Raw genomic sequence first — 26,814 nt, forward strand, 5'->3', positions numbered from 1 at the left:
AATGTAAGTTTGAAGCAGTCCTATCTTTGGAGGCACGTTATAGTGAAAAAAGACTATTAATATAAGAACCCATATGTCTGGAAAATTAGCTGCAGCCGACTCCGCATGTTTGCTTTTCCAAATTTGTAATGGTAGGTTTTCAATCGCTTCTCCATCTGACACAATTAAGATTCCGACCGAGCTTGGTTAATGTGTCGGTAATCTGAAACAACTGAAAGACAAACCTTATATAGACATGAAAAACAATCCTCAATCACGATCCTTCGATTCTTAGAAATCTTTACAAACAACGAAACCAAATGTGTTCTTACCAGATTGCATACCAGTATGATTGAGGCCACGATTTCTTGTGATCTCTACAGAGGTGAAACGGTTGTACTGCCAAAACTCCCCTTAGTTCCATCTAACTCGATACTTCCATTTAAATCTAGAAGGCTCCAGTTTCCTGTGTATGTGTGTTTTGCAAAGAGCATCAATAAAAGTCAAGATCAAATATTTAAAACCATTGGCGTAGACCTGACATTAGAATACTTCAGTCACAGTATGTTCTACGTCTCTATCAGCCAGACAGGAAGTTCAGAAAAAGTCTACATCCTGGCTCTAAACCAAAGCAGCAGAAATGTAGTCTACCACAAGACTCTTCAATGATATGTTCTAAAAAGGAACATGAATAATTGATGCGATCTTGATTGTGATAAGTTTTAGTATTGAATGTGTTAGATAAAATTTAAGTAATGAATTTAAATTTTCTTTACTATGTGATATCATAAAACAATCTTATCTTTGATAAAAATGTGTTTGTGATACTAAACAAATATTAACCATTTTGATTCTTTGTAATTGTTGCAATTTTAATGTGTAACAATATAAGTGTCAATTTTGATATAATCCATTTGCTTTACAGTTCATAGTTGGATTTAGAGAGAGAGAGAGAGGGGGAGAGAGAGGGGGAGATACATAGCTATGCACGGGGATACAGAGCTATAATGTATATGTTAAGGAACGAAAACTCACCAAAAAGTTCCAGGAGAGCGAACAAACACCAATAAAATTTATCATTAAAAAAATAAGAACAAAAAGTATTAAAAAGATAAATCAAGGAAAAAAAACTTTCTACTTCGCTTTTATGTTAACATAAATGACTTGAAAATGTCTAATTATATTTATTTTATTTACAGGTTATTTATATTTAAATGGTGCAGATGATTGTACATCAAAATTAACCAAGACTTTTGGTATGTTTGACGGTTGGAGCGATGAGTATTTCACAATCGAATATTATGTAATTGGTCCCGGACCATTCACACTGAAAGTTTCTACCTATAAATCAGGTGAAATCTGGTCGTGCGAAATTCAGCCGAGGAATTCAATAAAAAGATTGGCTCGTGTTTTCCTCCCGGGAAAGACGGTAAGAATATTATTCTTTTGTAATCAGTTGTGTGTTTTTATTTTATCAAGAAGGTCGCGATAAACTTTAAGGTGTTGTTTCTACTAGAGATTAAGCGACAACAAGTCTCTTTAATACCACAGAGCTCTTTATTATATGATTTGACCCCTTCTTTCGTTTACTTTTTTTTATTTCTCCAGATTAAATTCTCTAAAATAAATCAAATTAGACATTCTAATATGTAAAACTATCTTGTGAGATAAAAAGTTGAACCTAAATAGCATTTAATCCGACATATTTTAAACTTTGATTTCATTTTGGCATAATAACATACTTTTATTCCAATATTCATGTAGTTCCGCCCGGATAATTAGTAACATGGAAAGGTTTGTCGATTATGACTGAAAACTACAAAATTCAGCAAGAAGAATAACTAATATTTTAATTAAAGACTATAAATAATTGTTTCCTTTAGAGATCGATTTTATTTCTTTTTTTTTTCTTTTTGTATTCGTTGTGAAAAATGTGCATAGAAATAAAAATGAAGAACTAAAATGAATTTACTATATCCCTGGCGACGCCGAGTCGGGGCAGCTAGTTACCAATAAATAACTGAATTACTGTTATTTTTTAAAGCGTGTTAGTATTCAAATAAAATTAATTTTTTTTTTTTATGAATGAAAGAAATGTTGTACTAATTATTTAAAGTTTATTTTTTTTTTGCAGGCTTACCTTTATATCCATGGTAAAGCGGCAAAAGGTTCTAAGATAATCATTACTCAAATATGGGATGGTAAGTAGGCATTTTTATTTCTTAATGTAGTTGCACATATTAATATACGAGCGGGAGAATAAAAGCGCTTCCTATTTATTAAAAGATGAAATAAAAAATGTGTAGTAAATAATTTTGCTATCTATTATGCGAAGGAAATGTCTGTTTGTGTGTCCGGCTAAAATCCGGAAACTACCAACAATATACCAATAAACCTTACATATTAGGATGCAGTATGACTCCCAACTGATTTCAATAAAATATTCTAATTGATGTTCACTTAACTTATCATCTATGCTGATGACACTACTATCTATGGTAGCACATCCCGTAAACGACCAAGTTCTCTCTGATTCTCTCTCCTCTGAGCAAGTGGTACAATGGGGAAAGAGGGGGCTTGTTACTTTTAATGCATCTAAAACCAAGCTTTTATCTTTACATCATCAACGCTCTGATCCTCATCTGGTATCAATTGAAATGAATGGCTCTCGTCTTGGGGAGGCCTCATGTTTTGACAAGCTTCTGGGCTTGGCCGTTACTCCTGATCTTAAATGAAACACATACATTAAATCCGTTGCCAAGGCCGCTTGAAAAATGGTGGGATCCTTCTCACTATCTAGTAGATATCTCACTGCTGATGCTATTCTCTATCTATATAAGAGCCGGGTACGTCCAAGGATGGAGTACTGTTGCCACATCTGGGCAGGAGCTGCTAGAAAGGACTTATCCTGCCTTGATAGAGTTCAAAATAGACTTCGTAGCCTTGTATGGGATGTCCTTTTCTCTTCCCTGCAACCTCTTTCTCACAGAAGAGATTTTGCGGGTTTGTCTCTGCTTTATCGTTATTTTCATGACAAGTGCTCGGCTGAGCTCCATTCTATGTCCCCCTCGCCAAACTTTCACAAGAAACGCCCGTCTAGCAAAAAACACTATCACTAATTTCCCCTACTCTTTATCTGTGCCTAAACATAAACGTAGATTGCATGGGAGAAGCTTCTATGGAATTGTCTTTCGTTTTCTGCTTTCCAGCTGACTGTCTTCAAGTCTAACGTAAACAAGTTTTTGATGAGCCGTTCCATATAAGTTAACAAATTTACCGAATCTCCATTACTAACGGTTACTATATAGCCCAATTTCTACTGTACACTCTTTAACCATTATCCTCGAGTGGCCTCTTGGCCTTGATAAGTGGTGATGCCTATGTAAAAAAAAAACTTCGAGTTACAAGTAAAGAAGAGTTTTATGTCTGGTCGGAAAAAGAAATTATTTCATTCTTGTTTGTAAACAATTATTTCATTCTTGCTTGGAAAGGAACACTGAAACAGGGCAAAAAGAAATCTCAATATAGTGTTTGAAAAGAAACGCTGAAAAATGACCAAAAATATATAAAATATTCCAGTACTTACCCTTCAATTCCAACTGAGTTTATAATTTTGTCAATTTTTCTAAACATTCTAAATTTACTTAACTCATGGGTATTGTCTATCTTAGCTTTTTATGTAATTTATGAAAACCTTGTTTTACATGTCTATTTCAGTAACGATTCCGTAACACTGTTCAAGTTTTGTTTTGTTTTGTTTTTTTGTTTTTTTTTTACATTTTTACCCCAAACAAGGCACATTGCCACTCGGGTGTAGGGGGCTACTATCAGGGTCAGCAACTACGGGGGCACTATGTAGGGATTTGGGCAGCAAGATGTCGGTTCATGTTGCACTTGAACTTCTGCATGTCAGTACGGTTAGGGAAGCATGATCCTGGAATGGAATTCCAGAGTCTAGCGGTTCTGGGGAAGAAACTACTGGAGTAGAAAGATCTTTTGCATCTAGGGATCTCTACTGTGTGGGGGTGGGATTTAGCTGCCTGTCGGGTTTGTCGAGGGTGTCTGCGTCGTGGGGCACAAGTGTTTGCAGTTCGTCAGAGCATTCACCATTAAAATACTTGTAGAACAAGCAGAGGGATGCAACGTTTCGTCGATGGGACAGAGGCTGAAGCTTAGATGCCAGTTCAGGGCCTATCAGATTGGCGACTCTTTTTTTAACCTTGCCTAGGAGCGAGAGACTAGTAGTAGACGCACCAGCCTAGATGTGACAACAATACTCCATACATGGGCGAATGGTGGCCTTATAGAGATAGAGGATACTTTCAGGTGTCAGTAGTTTTCTAGCACGGTAGAGAGAGCATACCTTTTTTGCAGCGGCCCTGACAATGTTTTCAATATAATTGTTCCAGCTCATGTTTCCTGTGAACGTTAGGCCAAGCAGTTTGAAAGATGTACTCTCAGACAGGAAGTCACTGGCCATTGCTATTGGTGGCAGAGAAGGTTTCTTGTATTTATTGAAGGAAACCAGTTTGGTTTTGGCAGCATTGAATGTGACCATCCATTTATGTCCGCATTCCACTACAGATTGGAGGTCATCCTCTAGTGTTTTTGCCATTTCTTTAGATATGTGTTCATTTGTTTTCCTGTCATGCCTTTTATAGAGTGTAGTGTCATCAGCATATATACCATCTCAGAGGCAGTTTTGTCGGGGAGGTCATTAATAAATATCAGGAACAATAGAGGTCCAAGAATAGACCCCTGAGGCACTCCCGCATTTATATCACACTGTTTAGATGTTCGACCGTCGAGGACAACCTGGATTTTTCTCTTGTCTAAGAAGGATTCAATTATGCTAAGTATTCTACCAGTGATACCGTATGATTTAATTTTCCTGAGGAGACCCTTGTGCCATACCCTGTCAAAAGCCTTAGATATATCTTGAGCTACCGTTCTGCCCTCCCCCGCTTTGTCCAGTGAATGGTATATACGTTCAGAGATTACAGTGAGAATGTCAGCTATGGAACGGGCTTGTCTAAATCCATATTGTTTGTCAGTCAGAAGTTTAGCGTCTGTAAGGTACCGGACTAGAGCATGGTTAATTATGGTCTCAAATATTTTGGCGAAAAGAGGGAGGACGCTAATGGGCCGATAATTTGATGGGTCAGTTCTTTCGCCAGAATTCTTGAATATTGGTATCACAGAAGCGGTTTTCCAACAGCCCGGAAAGCATGATTCATTAAGGCATTTGTTGAAGAGTTTGGAGAGAACTGAGGCTACTTCGGCTGAGCACTTTTTTAATAGCACAGCTGGGATGATGTCAGGTCCGCATGCTTTGGAAGTGTCAAGATTTATTATGATAGCATGTACCTGAGCAGGGGTGATTTTTAGATCGTCTAGCGTGGCGTCTGTCTGCAAAGGAAAGTCAGGCAGGGGGTGGTGGTGGAGTTCGAGGCAAACCGGCTGGCAAGTATATTAGCTTTGTCGGTTGCTGAGCAAACAACCTCGTGATTATTGGTTAGTGGGGGAATTATTGATTGCCCATTGTTTACTACACTGTTGTAGATTTTCCAGAAGTCACGATTTCCTAATTTTTGTGTTCGATGCGTTTTTTAGTGGTTTCAGTAAATTCTCTCTTGGCTGTCGCTATTTCTTTCTTAACGTTATTTCTCGCTTCTATGTACTTCTGTTTGTTTGAACTGGACTTATGTCGGTTAAATCTGCGGTATGCATGCTGCCTTTGAGCAATGGCAGTTGCGCAAGTCGAAGTAAACCATTGGGGAGAGTGGGGCTTGCTATAAAATTTCCGCACGGGAACATGTGCTTCCATTGCTGTCTTGAACCATTCAGTGGTCTCATTTGCGCACTGTTCGGCAGGAATAGAAAAAATATTTCTCAATGGAGCATCTCTGATAAGATCTCTGATGGCTTCCCAGTCAGCCTTTTTAAAATATCTCGTTGTTTTGAGCACTGGCTCTTCAGTTTTGGGTCTAGAATTTAGGGCGATTTCTACCATTATCACTGCATGGTCAGCGTTCCCGAGTGGGCTGTTAGCATTTGTTGTACAATCCTCGGGAACTGTAGTCAGAAACAGATCTAGAAGTGATGCTTGTTGTTCTTGCTGGTCAGGGAAACGGGTTGGAAACGTAACCATTTGTGATAGGGAGTGAGATATAGCAAAACTATGTGTTGTGCTGCCCGCTGCATCTGTGTGAGTAGAGAATCCAAGCCAGTTTTTGTGGTGAAAATTAAAGTCGCCAAATACATGGACTTGGGCGCTAGTGTCAAGGGAGACTGCTGTGTCTATACTGTCGGAGACTTTGTTTATTATGGTGCAGTCCTGGGTCGAGGGAAAGCGGTAGAGAAAATAAAAGTAGCTAATGTTGCGTTGTATGTTTAGTCTAAAGCACATAAAGGCTTGATCGTCCGTTTCTAGGTTTGTTTCTCTAGTCAGGGGGAGGGTATTACGAATGTAGACTCCAAGTCCGTGCATATGTCTGTCAGAGTCCTTACGGCAGAGTGGGAGATAGCCAGGCATGTTAAAGTAGTCAGAGGGGATGGAGGAGTGTAGGTTAGTCTCGCTTAGTGCTAAGATATCCGGGGTATTTGTTAGGAGAAATGCTTCAACATCAGCTAAATTAGTTCTAAGCCCACAGATGTTAGTGAATGCAAGCCTCAAGAGAGGAGGCAAGTTGAATTTGTTTGTCCCTAGGCCTGGTTTAAGCTTATTTTTAGATTTTAGTGTCATCATGTTTTTAAAGAGTTTCAGTTAGGTGAGGGGGAGCTGAACAAGAGGTTATGCAAGATATCAGACATGCAACAAAAGTAGACCAATTGGCTGACCTTTCTTCAACTAGGACTGTGGCCTCGGGAAAGCCCATCGGGGATGAGTGCAGGCTCCCTTTCCATGCGCGCCATTGCACTACAAACAACCCGATATTATACAACTGTTGATGAATCAGCCGCTCTAAGCGCTACCAAAGAGTTAGGGTGCCTGTACTACCAGTCGGAAACAGCAGCCAGGAACTGTCAATCCGGTACCCTCATCCTATCAGAAGAAGATCACCCCAATCTAATTGCACAGGCATGCGTGGTACTCAAGCACTCCCAAGTGCTCAGTTATTAGGGGTGGGATGTGTCGGGAGTGGGGGAACGGCATTCAATGCCCTAGACAAGAAACAAGATCTACCACTAAGTGTTTTGTTGATTCACCTGTGATAGTGTCTCTGCGCCTGACTAATAGGCAAAGAAGGAGTATGGAAGCCGGCGATAGACAGGGCCTATCTACTCCTTAAGCAATTTAGGTTTGCAGACCGGTAATTTGTTTGATTCACCAGCTCTAGGAAGGTTGTCGTTCTTTTTTGTATAATTATCTATGTTGACTCAGGCCTATTATTAATATATTTTACATAGTTGGTTCCTCTTCCAATTTTTTTTTATTTCCCGTTTCATTCTTCTCCATATAGTTCAGATTTGCGCAATTTGAAATGGAGTTAATCTGTCTCTTCATTTTGTGCTATGTATTTCTCTAATGCTTAAATCTGGTCGTCTACGCGATTTTCATTACCTAGATTTTTTTATTAATGTTCTAGTTGGGAACGGAACCAAATATTTACTCGCTATTACATACATTCTAATAAGAAGATCATTTTATGATGCTAACAAACCCTTTAAGTAAAATTATTTGTATTTTTCTTGCATTTGATTCACCGAGTATGTTTGCGAGATAGTTTTCTTGTCTTTTTTATAAGTCCGGTTGGTTTTCTAATTACTAGAATGGTGGAAATCTTCCTAAGTTTCCAGTTTCACGTCGTGCATAAGACCTAACTAACAGTCGAGGTTTGGTTGGTCCTATCCCTCCATCACTAATACTCCAGTATTCTCCATTCAATTCCATTGTAGTTGTAACTAAGTTGAAAGCTGTTACTAATTATTTTTCTCTTGTAGTAGTGGATTCCTCTGGAATTTGAACAATATTCAGTCGTAATATTGCAATAAAATTCCTTCAATCCAAGGCGATGTCTGGATGGTGATACCTTCCCACGGCTTATCGATCGTCTTGAGCTCTTCGCAGTCACTTTCTCTGCACTAACTGCTCTGGGGATTCACCCATACACGATATAGGAACTCTTTTTACGATATAAATATTATGAGAGCTATAACTCTAGCTACAAACCTGTCTTCCAACAAAACATGGGAATATATAAACATACACCAGTATTGACACACTGAAACTAGCGGACAACTACTACACATACTAAACTAATAAATGTTGATAAACATTGCTTTTGTCGGACACTTGATTAAAAATCATCAAAAATATACTTGAAAAGCATCTCGATTAAAATAATCACATTGTTTTTCTCTAATAATGTAACGTAAACTTTATTCGATGTACAGCATTAACTTGTACTTGGTAAACTTAGAATATAAAGGACAAAATAGTTTTCCAAGTAAGTACATTTCGTTTCTGTATAAAATGTAGATGGAAGATTTCAAGTCTATTATCATTCAGATGGTGAGAGCCCAGATAGACGACCAGCAGAAAACAGGTTATTTTAACAACAAAAACTACAAAAGCGGCAAATCTAACAATAACAAGAACTACACAAACAAGTGATCCGAATGAAAGAATGATTACAGAAAAACAAGAATTACTTCACAGAAACATGAACAATAAACCACCCTATGAGAGTAAAAAGTTTTCGTAGAACTATATTGAACACTGTGGAAACCTTTATCTTCGTTTCAGATAAAGACATACTGTTCGATGTTTTCTTTTGAAATTTATAAGATCTTTTCAACGTCAATTTCGGAGAATGGTACGTATGTGTCTGAGTTTAACAAGCATTCTAAATTTGGAGGTTCTATTTGTGGGGTTCTAGTTTCTGGTCTGTTCCATCATTTGTATTTGGTTGTATTTCCATTAGTACGAGATTTGAAATCTACTCTCCCTTGAGAATAAATTTCGCTTGGTCTGCAATTCTTTGTTTGTAGTCAGTAGACATGTCACACAACTCTTTCATCCGTTTTGGATTTCCCCGGCCTTTGGGGTGGCTCTTGTAATAGCATTCCGTTACCAGTCTATTCTCCTATATTGTCCATGTCTCCTCTTGGGATTTTGGTCTATGTTTGTTCATGTGGTCTGTAATGGTTTCTGTTGAGATGTATGGGAGGAGTTTGTTCACCTTCTCTGTTTCAGCTTTTAGTTTTTTTCCTCTTGGTTTCTTAATGGTGGGAGCTGTGCTTTTTCCTCGGTCATAAGTATCTTCATGCTTTCCACTTCATCTAATTCATTAGATTCTGTTGTTTCATTGGTCTCGATCTCCATGTTTCTGGTATAAGCACTCCTTCAGTCTCTGTAGTTCCTATATTTAGGGATTCCCCGAGGAGTAATTCTTCATTTGTTACATCTTTTTTTGTACTTTATTCAGTTCTAGATTTGGAATCCAGTCTCTCTTGAGGATAAGTTTCGCTTTCGTCTGCAATTCTTTGTTTTGATGTATGGTATTCGCTGGCCATGTCTCATAACTCTTTCATCCGTTTGCGATATCCAGGGTCTTTGGTGTGACTTCTGTATTAGCATTTCTTTTTATCAATTTCTTCCTTTGGTTTTTAGTTCGGTGTTGATTACTTTGGTTCTCTTGGCTTTTATCTGCGTTGTTTTAGTACCTACAATTAGAAGGGATACTTACGTGTTCTGTGTCGGTGTTATTGCTTCTGAAATTAGAAGACGAGCCGAGATACACATGATGACGACGGGGTCCACCATGCTGGCCACAGAGGAAGAACCTGCTGTTGGGCTGAGTGTCAAGTGACAAATCCTTGACTTGTACTACCCTGTCTCCATGCAGCCGAAGCCGCTAGGAGACATCCCATCACAACAGAGTGGTAATGGGGTAGTTAAATGCTGCCCACGTCAGCATTATTTGGCACAAGGCCTGGAAAGTGGGAACCACGCAGGCCCCCCTAAAGGAAGTGCACTCCTGAAATTTTAAAAATTGCCTGAGTAACCCCGTCGACATTCCCCATTCGCGGCGCCTCAGGCAGCAAGCAATAAACTTGCCTCACCGGAAAGCCCTGTGGCAAGGCCTGGGAGGGTGGACCTCCTAGGTATTACCCAAGAGGTGTACTTCAGTCCAACAGGATCTGTTACGGTTCCCGGCCCCTCACCTATTGGACTGAGTGTCAAGTGACGAATCCTTGACTTGTACTACCCTGTCTCCATGCAGCCGAAGCCGCTAGGAGACATCCCATCACAACAGAGTGGTAATGGGGTAGTTATTTAAATGCTGCCCACCTCAACATTATTTGGCACAAGGCCTGGAAAGTGGGAACCCCGCCGGCTCCCCTAAAGGAAGTGCACTCCTGCAATTTTAAAAATTGCCTGAGTAACCCCGTAGGCATTCCCCGGTCGGGGCGCCTCAGGCAGCAAGCAATAAACTTGCCCCACCGGAAAGCCCGGTGGCATGGACTGGGAAGGTGGACCTCCTAGGTATTACCCAGGCGGTGTACCTAAGTCCAACAGGATCTGAGCCGGTTCCCGGCCCCTCACCTGTTGGGCTGAGTGTCAAGTGACGAATCCTTGACATGTACTACCCTGTCTCCATGCAGCCGACGCCGCTAGGAGACATCCCATCAAAACAGAATGGTAATGGGGTAGTTATTTAAATGCTTCCAACATCAGCATTATTTTGCACAAGGCCTGGAAAGTGGAAACCCCGCAGGCTCCGCTTAAGGAGGGGCACTCCTGCAATTTTAAAAATTGCCTGAGTAACCCCGTAGGCATTCCCCGGTCGGGGCGCCTCAGGCAGCAAGCAATAAACTTGCCCCACCGGAAAGCCCGGTGGCAAGGCCTGGGAGGGTGGACCTCCTAGGTATTACCCAGGCGGTGTACCTCAGTCCAACAGGTGCTGGGCCGGTTCCCGGTCCCTCACCTGTTGGACTGAGTGTCAAGTGACGAATCCTTGACATGTACTACCCTGTCTCCATGCAGCCGACGCCGCTAGGAGACATCCCATCACAACAGAGTTCTGATGGGGTATGATCCCACACAGTCGGGTGATTCTATTTATAAACGATGCTGCTAAGAACTGACGAATCAAATTAATTGACGTTCTGCTACAAACCAATCAGAAACCAGAATTGCTTCATAAATATTAAACCTTTTTTGGAGCAATGTCACATGTTCTTTCCCGGGTTTCGACACGGTAAGAATATTTTGTTCTATGGAACTGTCTACTACAAACATGTCACCTCCCAGGACTTGTGTGTAACAGTGAACTATCTGAAACTGTTCTGAAACTCAAAATGGCTTACACTTCTAGAATAGGTCCCCCTTACACTTATCTTTGGTCTTTATTTAATTTTCTTTTTTCATTTTCTCCTTTCTCCTCCTCCTTTCTTTATTCCTTTATTTATTATATTTTTTCTTTTAGGTATGAATAAAGAAAAATTTCAGTAATTAGGCGGTATATATAAAAACATTATGCCTACATTATAGTGAATCGTAAATAGTTAAAATAAGAATTGATGTAGGGAGTTCAACAGTTCTGTTGATATACATATATTGAAATTAAACTGCTTGAAATAAATAAATTCTTACTTCATTATAACGATCAATCAGGTCAAACAAAAGAAAAAAAAGAAAGAATTAAAAGGAAAATCCTGCATGTGTGCTTTTTTTTTTTTTTTTTTTACATTTTCACCCCAAACAAGGCAAATTGCCACTTTGGTGTAGGGGGCTACTATCAGGGGCAACAACTACTGGGGTACTATGTAGGGATTTGGGCAGCAAGGTGTCGGTTCACGTTACACTTGAACTTCTGCACGTCAGTACTGTTGGGGAAGCAGGGACCTGGAATGGAATTCCAGAGTCTTGCGGTTCTGGGGAAGAAATTATTGGAGTAAAAAGATCTTTTACATCTAGGGACCTCTACAGTGTGGGGGTGGGATCTAGTAGCCTGTCGGGTTTGTCGAGGGTGCTCGCGTCATGGGGGCACAAGTGATTGCAGTTCGTCAGAGCATTCACCACTAAAATACTTGTAGAAAAGGCAGAGGGATGCAACATTTCGTCGATGGGACAGAGGCTGAAGCTTAGATGCCAATTCAGGGCCTATCAGGTTTGCGACTCTCTTTTGAACCTTGTCAAGGAGCGAGAGACTAGTAGCAGATGCACCAGCCCAGATGTGGCAGCAATACTCCATACATGGGCGAATGGTGGCCTTATAGAGGTACAGGATACTTTCGAGTGTCAGTAGTTTTCTAGCACGGTAGAGAGAGCCTACCTTTCTTGCAGCGGCCCTGGCAATGCCTTCAATGTAATTGTTCCAACTCATGTTTCCTGTGAACGTTAGGCCAAGGAGTTTGAAAGATGGACTCTCAGATAAAGAGTCGTGCTTACGAAAATTGTCGATTCCATCGCTAGAATCTTTGCAAAGTATTATTGGAGGTAGTTTCCGTCCCTACAGCATACATTTTGCCATAGTCGAACGGTCACCAATACTAGAATATAACATCGTGTTATAGTTTGGAATAAGAGGTTTTAGTTCTTATCATAGAATTTCGTTTGTGATCGAAAGCCATTCTCGTAAAGCTTTTAGGGGAGAAATAATGCATGGATTTTTCTTTTTTCTTTTTTTTTTTTTTGGTTTGGGGATTTAAAAATTAATAGTAGTAGTAGTAGTAGTAGTAGTAGTAGTAGTAGTAGTAGTAGTAGTAGTAGTAGTAGTATGCCCCATTTAAACTACACAGTTTCTTATTGTCATGGTTTGTTTGTCAATTATCCTATTTCCTAAATTTATGAACTGTGCCAGACACTATGTATAAAGGAGATTACAACATACCAGTCTGTAAATACACATTCTTATCAGTATACAATCATGTGTTGTATATCTTTGTCTATGTATATCTTGTGTATATAAGGTACCGCTTCACGAAGGAGGAGAGAGCGCCAAAAACATAATATATATATGTGTGTGTGTGTGTGTGTGTGTGTGTGTGTGTGTGTGTTTATATATATATATATATATATATATATATATATATATATATAATCACAAGTTACGGCACAATCCTGAACAAATTCGTCCATGCATTCCCGAAAAATACCGCTGAATCAACACGCCACACCACTGAATAATAACGTTGAATCGACACACACGTTCCCGAGCAACACCGCCCACCGTTACGACACGCAACCGAACGATCCTGTCGAATCAACACGCCACTGAACAATATCATTGAATCGACACGCCACGATACGTAATGCAGTAACGCGAGACACGTTATCAGAACAATATTTTTCAACCGAATATTTATTTTTTAAAAAATACAAAACGAACCTTTAAAAAAAATTTGGCGCAAGGCCGAAAATAGGGAGAGGGCAGAGGATGGTCTTCACATTCTAATACTAACTAAATTAATCTAACTAGTTAATTCATTCATTCTTTCACCACAATACCACATTCATACTATACATCCTTCATCGATCACCATAAAAACATCATACCATGAGAAACTACATAAACCCATATAAGAAAAAGGAGGGTTAGGGGAATAAAAAATGTATGTACAAAAATAAAATGATATTTACAATGTAAGTAACAAAATACACCCCCCCTTTACTTAAATGTGGCAGATGAGTCGATTTGCCAATCGAAAGGGTGATATGGGTCCAAAATACCTCTTACGAAGATTTTGAAAGGGAAGCCCGCATCTCTGGAAAATCAAGCAATCTGTCACCTAATTGGGAAAGGGAATGGGGTAAAAAAAATAAGGGGCAAACTGAAAACGGGACCTATTGCTCACTATCACACACTAACTAGATTATGAATTTAAATGCCTACAAAACTGGTCCTGATCCTAGTCTTAATAATGACCTGCACTTGACTAAAAAGGGGTCAAGGTTGACTGTCGGTTTTGTTTCCCAAAATTCTTTTCCTAAGGCATGTCACAGTACCAATCAAGTCTTGCTCAAATCACTCGGCAAACACGCACAACAGATACCCACCTTTCATCAAAGTCTAACGAAAATTCTAACCCTCTCGGCCTTAATACGATCCTTCAAGCAGCAACAGAAGATGTGTATAAGGTCGAGAGGAGAGAAGTCTATAGACCACTTTCATACGTGTGTTCCAAATCACACCTCTCATTACAGCTAGCAAGACCAAACAATTCTTTTTAAGCCCGTCAGACATTGATAGGAACGAGAGTAAGAGACGATACATTCAGGATGCAGACCATGAGATCTGCAACAAACTTAATCAGTGGCACGGCAATGCGACAATAAACGAAAGCGTGACATAAAGTCTCGGCCACGTCGCCACACCGCTTACATATCGGCGAAGTAGTCAAACAAGCTGAGTGAACTCTCTTACCGACCCAGAGAGCACCTCGAATCACCAGCCAGGCCAGAGAAGCTTTATCGTTAGTGAGATATCCTGGCCTAGGCCCCTAAGGCCTGACTGAGCGAAGCTGTCCCTTCGTCAAAGGGGGCGCTCACCAATATCATCCCGAACAGATTCCCTCACTAAAACCTGATATAATACCTTTCGGGACAACAGCAGAGTGTTAGAGAGGATTTCCTTCACTCTTAAAAGGGACTTCAACGCGCGACGACACTCGCGATAGAAGGAGCACCCTGTGTGCCCCCATCGGACAAGTACACACTGCCAAAGCCGAAAGGCTTTCTTAGTGTCTTCTTTCAAGAGGCCACCGTTTCCCTTGCTTTGTGTACACATTCGATCGAGGTAGTAAATCCGAAGCGTGTGCAGACGCAACTCCACATTTGACATACCTAGATCGTCTTAAGAAGGATGGAGATAACAAATACCGCGGCGGACCATAGGGGCTTTCCCAAGCCATAGGAATCTGAAAAGGGCTCGCTGCAAATATAGCAGTGTATCTGGCAGAGTAGGAAAAATAGAAAGACGGTAAATAAAGATTGGATAGATGTGCGAGTTGCACACCTCCGCTCTCCCCTTTAACGAAAGGTTTCTGCTGATCCACAGACTAGCTGCAGATCGGACCACACTTTCAGAACCTCCAACCAATTTTTATCCAGCTGAAGGTCAGGACCGAACCAGACGCCGACTCTCTTGCAAGTTCCGTCATTCCAGCTAAAGGTTTCTTGAAGGGGAACATCTCTCCAGGCACCGATGCGCAGGCCCGAGGACTTGTCGCAGTTAATTTTGGCTCCTGTTACCGTTTCATACAATCTGATTTCTACATCGACGACACTAATCTCAGCATTGTCCGTTACAAGCACTTTTACATCGTCGGCATAGGCGGAGTACTTTACCAGGGAAGAACCACCTGGCAGTTTATTCCGCGAAGAACCGGATTCACTCTTAGTCTGCGAAGGAAATGTTCCAATGTAATCACATAGAGCAGGGGTGATAAGGGACAACTCTGAAGAATGGAACGGGATAATTTGAAGGGCCTCGATCTCTTCCAATTCACTTCTACCATCATCGCGTCGCGTTGTTAGCATAAAGAAGGTGAACCCACGAGCGAAATTGCGAGCCAAAACCGACCGCCGACAAAACATCCCCCAAGTACCGATGGTCCACCCTAGTGAAGGCTTTGGACTGAACTAAATTTATCAGCGCAGCCTGTGTTGATTTTTTCTATCAGGCGTATCGTGCGCAAGTTATCCTGGATTAACCTGCCCTTTACAGCACAACTTTGTTCGGGGCTAATGAGACTAGCCAGGACAAGCTGCAGGCGATTGGAAGAATTTGGGCCAAAATCTTTAAATCAGCGTTAAGAATCGTTAAGGGCCGATAATTATCTAACCCATCCTCACCATATTTGCTTTTACGTAATAGCTTCACGCCGCCCATGGTAAAGTACTTGGAGATTGAGCCGTTTCTAAACCACGAGTTAAATAAAACAGCCAACAAAGGAACAAATATGTGCGACAACCTCAAATACACTTCTTAAGGCAACCCCCAGTGACTTATTAAGGCCGACCCGCTTTAAGGCTTTGATGACTACACCCTCTGCTGTGCCACCCTCGCGCCTAGCTGCTTCGGTCGCCGAAAGACGTGCAAAGTCAGCCAAATAGGTGTCGAACTGTTCTAATGACAGACCGGGTTCCACGGAAATAGCTCGTGGAAATGACACCTAAACGCCTTCAACACACCTTCGTTCGTCGTCACGATACGTCGGTTCAGCAATGTGACACAAACGATGTGCCGGTCAGCAGCGTGCCAAAGTTCCTCTCCACGCAGATCTGCGACCATGTTGGTTGCTCCTGGGGCATTTTTTTTAACGTAGCCCTAATCACTAAAGTTTGCTTCTCCTTTTCAGTGAGGGGAGGGGCAAGTAAGGCTTTAATTATATTAACACTAGCACTATCCCCCTCCTCCACCGCCCGATCTAATCTAAACTCTAGTGTCGTTTTCACTGTCCTAGATTCTAGATTGAGTCGTTTGCTAAAACTAGCAGAAAAGGACCGAATGGCTCGTTTAATTTTGACCCACCACTTATTCCTGATTATTGCCCCGGTCAATTCTCTGTGGGGTCAGTAATATCCCATCATAGTAGCTCTTCACATCGAACAACGTCATGTTGAGTTTCAATAACGAGCTAATCCAGGCTTAGGTCTATCTAAGTTTACCCGCACACGGACAAGTCTGTGATCCGAGTAAATTATGTTGGGAAAACTTGGACAATTCAAAATTCCTAAGTCGGCTCGCCTAAGAACCAGTCGATTTAACTCAAAAGTTGTACCGAACCGGAGTCGCGCGTCCAAGTCCACACTAAGTTACGGGGTTTTTCATTTCGGAAAATTATCAACAAATTCACGAAACAAAAAAAAGATTTCGATCTCTGTTAGAACCCCAAACGGTAACCCAAAACGATCTAAATCGGGATCCAGGGCCGCGTTTCAGTATTCTGTTAAAATAACCGTTAGAGAAGTACCTATGAACGGTTATATTCGCCCCCAAAAAAGCAGTCAGCTTAGCGTGGCTATTAGGCACGTAAACCCAAATGAGACGAAACGCTTTTCCTTTTATGATAACACCCGAACGCAAAGTCTCCCCTCTGGATTCATGTAACACGGGTAACACGATGCATCTAGAGATCTAGCCAAGAAATCCCTTTCAAGTGAGAATTAAAGTGCGCTGAGTAAGCACGATAAATCCTAGCCAGCACACTTAAATGTTCACCTGGAATAAGATGGATTTTTTGCACACAAAATATCCACTTCAAGATGCTGCAGATCCAGGCTCAAGCGAAATTTTCGCGAGTCGGCCCTTAGCTCCCGAATATTCAAACTAGTATGAGATCCATGGTAATGCCTTAGGGTTGTTAGCGTGCCGACGGCTCTTGTGATCGAATATGTGCCCATCTGAATATCCACGAGCCCGTAACGAGAGATACCGCCGACATGCAACAGATATGATAATTTTGCTATCCTGTATAGGGATGGGTGCATTTTAACCGGGACCCTCCCATAGATTTTTTAAGATTTCTTATATCTGCGTCTTTAAAGATAGCTAGTGGCGTAGGGATATTGAATGATGTGTTGGCTTCCTCTAACATCGTCCATAAGTCGTTAGCTTCTTTTCTTTTCCTTATCACAGTTAATATCCGCTTGGCATTGGGGAAATTTGTGGGGTATTATATTGGTTCACCTGCTACCTGCCTAAAATAAATTAATTTAGACGAAATTGACCACCAAGTTGTTAATTTGGGGGTCTCTGATAGAGCAAATGTCTTTTCCAGGGAGGTATAAAGTGTTTTTTCTTTTGGAGGCGGATTTTTTCTGGTGCCCATGGGGGTGTGAAAGGCGGGTGAGGACTTTGTGGGGATGCAGGAGAGATTGTGTGGGATTGCTGACGTAGAGGAAACAAGGGAAGATTTAGAGGAGTATTTTTGACAGGGCTGAGAAAGATCAATTTTGGAAGTTTGTGAGGGATAGGAGTTGAGATATGAGGAAGCCTGTTTGCAGGAGAGCGGGTTTTAACTTTTGTGAGGGACTTCGTGATAGGGTTACTGGTCAGTTTGGGGTTGGTTTTGGTGAAGAGGGTAGAGATTTGTTGGGAGAATTAGGGACCGTTCTTTGAGCGTCAATTCTTTTTATTAAATTAATAGTTAATTTAATAAAAAGAATTGACGCTCGTATTTTTCTCTTCCTGGAACCTTCTCCAACATTGCTTCTTCTCTTGATTGTTCCAGCGTAAGACGTCCAGGAGTTTTCTTTCCTACAACAATTTGCCAGGGTTCTTTCTCTTTTGCTGGGTCTTCAGGAAGGGGGCTTTTGAGGCAATATTGATCCCCAAATTTTACCCCACTCTAGCTTTTGGCTTCCTTTGAGGACATTCCTATCTCTCTGCAGTGCCAGCATGTTGGGCGCATTCCTGCCACAATAATTAGGAGCTTTTCTTCACCAATCTCTAAAAAGAATGGAATGTTGGTTAAGTTTTCTCTGTCCAGAAGAATTTCCATTGACCACACTCCATTAAATTCCTCACATTCCACGTTGACGATTTCACCATACTTTAGCAGGAAAGCACCGATGTGTTCTCCGTTTACGTGGTGAGAAACATGGCATACGGACACTGTTGCACGTCTTTTACCCATGTATTCTAAGCGTAGAATATAATTCGTGGTGATGATCTTCCTTTGCGATAGAGATAGGCAGTCTTGAGCAGAGTTGAAAAGAGCGCTCTAGGTGTTATATGCTTTGCATTTCACAAGTCTTCGTGGTCTAAAGCCCGTGGTGGCCAGAAGGGTATTAATAATCTCTGTTGAAGCTCTGATGATTTTTTTTTATTTTCTACCTACGACGAAGAAGATGAGACAGCGTTTTTCAATTTCCTCGGGTTTAGGTAAGTCTACGGTTAATCCTTTGTCTGTTACATAAGCATTCTTTGGCTTTCTCAACGAACTCCACACCGTTAACGTCAATTTTGGACGCTTAATTCAATTATTTGGAGCAGCATCTTCCGTTTTCATGCAAGAGATGACTTGTCTTGCAATTCCTTAGGCGTCTGGCTTGCGGGAGCAGTCATGGCCAACCCGTTAAGAAACGGTTAAAAAAGTTTCAAAATAATTGTTATGAAATAACAGTAAAAAAAATCACAGTAGAAAAAAAATCCGGTGTAAAAATAAAATGTCGATAGCAATAACAACAACAATAAGGAATAACAAGAAAGCGCAATGTAAGAACGAACCAGAGTGACGTGAACGAGCAATATTTTTCGGCTCTCTTGCATTTTAAGTAAATGGAAATTTGGAAGAAAAAAGGAACACCGGTTGAAAGAATGCAATTTGATTGGATAGAGAAATATTGACGCCATTACTATTGATAAAATTTAAAAATTGAAATTGTTGACAAAGAATTGGAAAAGAATTTAATAACTAAGTATTTGATAATTAACAGTATTTTTAGAATTTAAAATTTTTTTAAAGTTAACATAGAATTTAAGAATTGAAATTATTGTAAAATAATTTACTAAGTTTTTAATAATAGTATAAAAATAATTAATGTAGAAGCATTTTTAAAAGAGTTAAAGTCATTTAAGTAACAATTCGGTCACTGATTTATAGTGAACTATTTTACTTTTATTTTAAATTAAAAAAACGTTAATTAGCTCTCCAGTTAAATATTTCTAAGTTAAGATAGAATTTAAGAATTGAAAGTATTTTAAAAGAATATTTCCGCGTATAATAATATGTATCAGAGAACGATATCAGTTCTAATTATATTTGTTTGGTTGGTAAAAAAATCTGTTTTATACTAAAAAAAACGTACTTCACGGAATACGTGGATCTTGCGTAAACAGTTTTCTTTTAATGAAATGCGCAAAAAAGTGTTTTCACTTTCTTCGTATTTATCTCATAGACCTTTTTTTATCATGCGTGTATTTATTTCTAAAACAATTATTTATTTAAAAAATTGTTTTCTAATATTGTCAATTTCAATATCGTTTCTTTTTATCATTTCTAATTAATTAAAATTACGCTTAAAAAATTGTTTTTAAAAAATCCTGCATTAATAAAAATCATCTATTAAAAAAAACATTGTTTTCTAATATTGTCCATCCATTTTATTTATAAAATGACGTCATAATTTCTCTATCCAATCAATGGCATTCTTTCAACCGGTGTCAAACGACTGCTGTTCCTTTTTATCTTCCTAATTTCCATTTACTTAAATTTCAACCGCCCCCGAATGACTTATCGGCTTGTTTTTTTATAGCTGTTGGGCAAAACTAAATCGTTGGTTTGGAGTAAGATGAATGTAGCTCATTAGTAGTCTTTATTTGCAATCGAAAGGTCCTGGGTTCGCTTTCCGCCACAGGTAGGCCCAACTCATACGCTTTTGCGCTTCTGCGCATGCTTGGGCCATAAAGTATACGTGTTTCTGTAATCGATGCTCATGTATCGTCTAGTGGTTAGAATTATAAAGGACAGTTTCTTTTCTTTGTACATAGGGTGTCTGTATGTTTCGATTTTTTACATGTATATTTAATGGTCTTTCTATGTGTATGTGGGTGTTTTCACATATTCATGGCAATAACAAGCGGGACAATAACGGACAGTCTTAAACAATGAAGAATAAGCCTTTGTCTGCTTGACACATACCTTATTCATTGTCTCCTATTTTCCTATGGCAGCAGTCATCTGAAAATGAAGGCATCTTCTTTCACATGGAACACCCAAAACACCGAGTTATCATTTCTAGATCTTTATTTCCAAAATTTTCACGTCTTGGAGTTTGCCGCTCTTGACCTTCTCCCTATATTTCCTTAGTTGGTCTGTCGATGCTTCAATTAAACCAGAGACAACGCCAGGCCGCTCTAACCCAGTGGCTAACTAACTCATAACTTGTCTCTTCGACGCTCCGTTCCAGATTAATCTCTTATTCTGATTGCACCTGGCTTACGTGTCTATGACGTCGCGTCCGCTATATCGTTGTTTACTAAACCAAATTCCAAACTAGTTTTGTTTATAGTTTTCCTCCAACCATAACAGATTTTGCTAAGCCAAAATTACTCAGTTAAATATTTTAAAATTAATATTTTATAATATTAGAGTCTATTTTTACAAAGCTGTTCAAATGTTCTTTAAAGAAGAAATGCTTTCCATTAAATTGGACAAGTTCGTCAGTCTAATCAGTGTTTAAAATACTGGGGAGCAATCTTCTTAATCTTAGTACAAACTAAGCAGTTTCTGTGCGTCATGAGTAAATTTCTTGAGTCTATGATAAACCAAGAAGTTATCAATCTCCTCAACAATCTACTCAGTGACAAGCAATGTGTATTTTCTGCTGCAAGATAAACAGCTGATGTACTGACTGTAATATTACACAGGATCAGTGACCATATTGACAGGAACTTCGTTTTATTAGGCATTTTCGCTATGATCACAGCGTAGTATCTGTGTTATGTTGTGGCGGGCAATACCAAAAGAATGAACGATTATTATTAATCTGTTAACTGTTATATAGAAAAAGATATGCGGAGAGAACGTTTTGAAAGAAAGAATGTCCCTGGGAGGGTTACTTGGTTGATGAACGTTTTGGGAATAAACGATATCCAACGATATCTAAACGATAAACACATGTTGGAAACATCAACGAAAACGGGTCGATACGTCGTCGGCTATAACTGTCTCGCATGGGTCGCATCTTGTGTGGTCATTGCAGGCATCTTCCCATCCATCGTCCGCGTTAATGGTATACTGAAATCGAATACTTGTAGAAAAATAGCGACAAATGCATTTTTATAAAAAATATATATTTATTTATTTAAGATTTAACAATCAGGAGCGCATTTAGTCGACCTGTCGCGTATAGCGCGCAAATCCTCAACTGTTTAAAACAATGAAATTATATTTAATTCTCTCTATCTTCATTGAGGTGAAAGAGAGAAATAGAGAGAGAGAACGAGAGAAAGAAATATGCGTTTCATACAATGTTTTGTTTTTCAACTTCAGATATCCGCGTATAAGTCTGACCTTTCTTGAATGATTTTGAGGCTGCTAAAAGTTTCATAACACCTGTCATTCAAACCCAAATGACAGGCTCTAACCTTTTTTAAAAAATGTGTTATCTGTACTTTCACTTAACAAATTAATAAAAGAAAAACATATTGTAAAATTTGAATTTAACAGGAAAATACTATTTTTAAAAATAGCACGGTAACATAAGTGCATAAGTGCCACTTTAGGTACTCCTTAGGCGTTGAGTTCCATGGCGACCAGCATAGTTATTTAATGGTCGCTCTCTTAGCCCCCCCCCCAGTCAAGGCTAATGCATGCGCACGTAACATTTTTTTTCATTTACTGACGTTGGCTTAGTAACTAAACGATTTATTGATAATTTCGTAACCCTTAAACGCATGCCGGGAGATTTAAATTGGTTCATTATTGTTGTAATGAAAAAAAAAGTTTCATTCAACACAAAGCAAAAACACATATTAATGATAAATGATTTATTATTCTATTCATTGAAATTTACTAATTTTTAAATAAAAAAGTAAAAAAAAGTTAATAAAAAAATAGTTGCTTATGTGCGCATAAACAACTTGTTTTTTTTTTAGATTAGGTCCACCTTATAATCACCCCCCAACCTCCTCATCTTAAGAACAGCTTCCGGAATAAACACCACTGTTGGAGGGGGGGGCTATTTGCAAAATTTAACTGATATTTGTTGTCAGCATACCCACCCGAAAATACTATTAAAAAAAAAGGAGGGGTTCAGTGCCCGTGTCAGAGAAGTAGATTTATTTATCAATAAAAGTTGTGGCGAAGTAAATTTATTTATCAATAAAAGTCGTCATTTAAAAAAGAAAATTGTGGCGGTGGACCTAAATGTTTTGTTTTCGCACTATTCAACAATTTGTTCATCCGCGCATGTAAATTAAAAAATATTTGTAAAAGTGAGAAGTTATCAGTAAATGATTTTTTTTTTTAATTTATCTATTTTTTTTTTTTTTTACATTAGGTCCACCTCTACAAATGTTAAGAACGGCTTTCAGAATAAACACCCCCAACCTCTCCATGTTAACAACGGATTTCGGAATAAACACCATTGGGGGGGATATTTAAAAAAAAAAGTCGATAAAAGTCGTCATTTAAAAAGAAATTTAAAATCAAATGTTTGTAAAAGTGAGAAATTATTCATAAATGTTTAGTAACATTTTTCGGTGCTAATGCAGAGAGTGACCCGCGCTATTTTTTAAATCGTGTTTTTTTTTAATCAATTGCAAGGTTAAAGTACAGAATAGGTACAAAACATCCTCCCCTCCCCATGTTAAGAATGGCTTTTTAAATAATAACGTTATTATTTCAGCATGGATCACTCTCTGCATGAGTACCCATTTTTCTTTTAATATTCATAAAAAGTAAAACTTTTTTCAAAATAAATAAATGTTTGTAAATGTGACAAATAATCGTTTAGTTACGGCAACGTCAGTAAATAAAATATGTTACGTGCGGGGTGAGGTGGGAGACTAAGGGAGCGACTATTATTTTTTTCTACTGGTCGCCATGGAACTCAACGCCCAAGGAGTACCATAATGTAATTTTTTGGTCAAATAAATAAATTTCAAGCAATTTTTGCAATAAATAATAGATAGCAACTTCGTTAATTTTACGACTCGCCCCAGCATATTATAAACACCCTAACTTCCCTATGTTAAGAACGGCTTTCGAGGTTTATGGAAGGGCGTTTTTTTTTGTGTTTTTTTTAACATGGGAGGGGTTAAGGTGTTTATAATACGTTGAGGCATGTCGTAAAAATTAAACAGTTTAGAAAAAGTTAAAACAAACTTTTTTATGTAAACAATGCCGTGAAAATAAACTAAACAATTAAAACGTAATGTTTCATGAGTGAAAAGTCTTAACATAAATAAAATTTAAAAAATTGGTAAGTACATAAATGAATTTAAATTTTTAAAATAGGGGATTATTATTTTATGTGTGTGTGTGTGTGTGTGTGTGTGTGTGTGTGTGTGTGTGTGTGTGTGTGTGTGTGTGTGTGTGTGTGTGTGCTAATGCAGAGAGTGATCCGCACTATTTTTTTAAAATCGTTTTCCACGTTTAATTAAAGTTTTATGATATGTTTTTATTCAATTGTAAGGTTAAAGTACAGAATAGGTACAAAACACCCTCCCTTCCCCATGTTAAGAATGGCTTTTTAAATAATAACATTATTATTTCAGCACGGATCACTCTCTGCATGAGTAAGTTTTTTTTTGTTTTGTTTTTTTTTACTTATCGAGTTAACAGAAAATGAAATCTTTCGTCAATTGGTGGCTGTGAAATGAATCGAACCGGAAGTTCAGTTTTACAACAGAACAGATTCGCAGTAACGGTTAAAAAAATATATTTATTTTATTTAATATTTTAATAATTCGCGAGGTAAATTTATTTCAATAACATAAAAACATACCTCGACTCTAAAGATGGGTTGTCTGAAAATTTCAAATAAATTGGTAATGTAGAAATAGGGTTTTATTCGTTTAGAACGAACCAACATTTACATTTATATATATATATATATATATATATATATATATATATATATATATATATATATATATATATATATATATATATATACTATAATATACATATATAGATACATGTACACACTTTGAATTTTTTATTATTATCACTTTCTTCATATAATAATCTAAATAATTTATTTTTCAGATTTACGAGGAGGCAGTGTGCAAAAACATTGTCCTTCACTACCAACAACACGGACACCAACGACAAAACCGACAACAGTAAAGACTACAACTACAAAAAGACCAACGCCAAAACTAACAAAAAAGCCAATTACAAGAATACACCAAAGAACAAAAACTACTTATTTTTCTAAACCTATAACCCGAAAAACATCTTCTAGGTCAAGATTTATTACTTCCAAAATGTCTACCAGAAGACCAATCACAACAAAATTGCCTACTAGGAGAATACCAATGACACCAAAATTGTCTACAAAGAGAATGCCAATCACACCAAAATTGTCTACAAAGAGAATACCAATCACACCAAAATTTTCTACAAAGAGAATACCAATTACAACAAAATTGCCTACCAAGAGAATACCAATCACAACAAAATTGTCTACAAAGAGAAGGCCAATCACAACAAAATTGCCTACGAGGAGAATACCAATCACAACAAAATTGTCTACAAAGAGAATACCAATAACACCAAAATTGTCTACAAAGAGAAGACCAATTACAACAAAATTGCCTACCAAGAGAATACCAATCACAACAAAATTGTCTACAAAGAGAAGGCCAATCACAACAAAATTGCCTACGAGGAGAATACCAATCACACCAAAATTTTCTACAAAGAGAATACCAATCACACCAAAATTGTCTACAAAGAGAAGAACAATCACAACAAAATTGCCTACCAGAAGAATACCAATCACACCAAAATTGTCTACAAAGAGAAGGCCAATCACAACACAATTGCCTACGAGGAGAATACCAATCACACCAAAATTTTCTACAAAGAGAATACCAATCACAACAAAATTGCCTACGAGGAGAATACCAATCACAACAAAATTGTCTACAAAGAGAATACCAATCACAGCAAAATTGTCTACCAGGAGAATTCCAATCACAACAAAACTGTCTACCAGGAGAATTCCAATCACAACAAAACTGTCTACCAGGAGAATTCCAATCACAACAAAATTGTCCACGAAGAAAAGACCAATAACAAAAAATTTCCCTACAACAAAACCAATAACAATAATAGCTACCAGGATAATAACAATTACAACAAAACCGTCTACTAAGATAAGACCAATAATAACAAGAAATCCTACCAGAATTCGACCAATAACAATAAAAATGGCAACAACTTCTGTAAACACAAGCATCCCCCCCTCCTCAAATATTTCGACTCTCGATTTGACCACCGTTGGAGAAATACCATTAAGCACTGTAAACGTTTCAACGAAACCTGTTAAAATAGGACGTTCTGACCTGCAGCTGAAGAAGGAAAAAACTAAAAACGTTGTTATTGGAAGTGTTGTCGGAATTGTGGTGTCGATCATCGTAATTACGTTAGTTATTTTCATCAAGAAAAGAAGAGACCAGAAAAATATGCCGCAAATCATTTATGATCAACCTGTGAGTAGAAGCAATGTCTGTTTTCAAAACAAGGCTTATGAATAAACTATTGTCAGTTTCATCGGAGACATTTATGCATTAAAGTCTGATTTTGTTCATTTTCTAAACTGAATACGAAAATAAGGAATTAACTTTTAAGAACCTCTTGTTTACATTAGCATTATATAAAGACGCTTTTTACTTTTCTCTTACATATAACAAGGAAAATGGGCAATAATAACGATGTATAAGTTAATTCAAATGCTTAAACTGTGTTGTATTTCAAAGAGAATAAGAAATATCGACACTCTTAAGATATATAAAAAAAAGGTAAATTAAGTCTATGAGATACTCATTAATATTGCAGATATTAAATAAGCTTAATGATTAAGTCTATGGTGTAACCAGAGCTATTATGTGACAATTTAGAAAAAAAATATATATATATATATATATATGTGTGTGTGTGTGTGTAAATATATATATATATATGTACGTATGTATGTATGTATGTATTCCGATATCGATTCCGATATCCTAATAAGTTCCGATATATATATATATATATATATATATATATATATATATATATATATATATATATATATATGAGCAAACAGTTAATAAAATATGTTACAAAACACTTTGAAATGAGTTGAAAACATATTTAACCTGAAAAGGAAACACTAGATAAATGGATAGTCCTTAATCCGCGGAGTTTCGAAGAAATACT

The 26,814-nt window shown here is 38.2% G+C and overlaps 1 protein-coding gene across 1 annotated transcript in view; it reads left to right on the top strand.

Annotated features, from left to right (window-relative positions):
- The window catches only part of LOC145293342 (uncharacterized), a 75,597-nt gene extending 48,988 nt beyond the window's left edge, over positions 1-26,609 (top strand). Inside the window, exons 3-5 of the mRNA XM_080139984.1 lie at positions 1,179-1,408; positions 2,114-2,180; positions 24,652-26,609. Of these exons, the coding sequence (XP_079996110.1) occupies positions 1,179-1,408; positions 2,114-2,180; positions 24,652-26,147 (1,793 nt within the window). The 3' untranslated portion in view covers positions 26,148-26,609. The remainder of the gene's footprint in view (positions 1-1,178; positions 1,409-2,113; positions 2,181-24,651) is intronic.
- Positions 26,610-26,814: the final 205 nt, after the last annotated feature.

Source organism: Euprymna scolopes, chromosome 14 (genome assembly GCF_053919585.1).
Source record: "Euprymna scolopes isolate OS-2025 chromosome 14, ASM5391958v1, whole genome shotgun sequence".
Taxonomy (NCBI): domain Eukaryota; kingdom Metazoa; phylum Mollusca; class Cephalopoda; order Sepiida; family Sepiolidae; genus Euprymna; species Euprymna scolopes.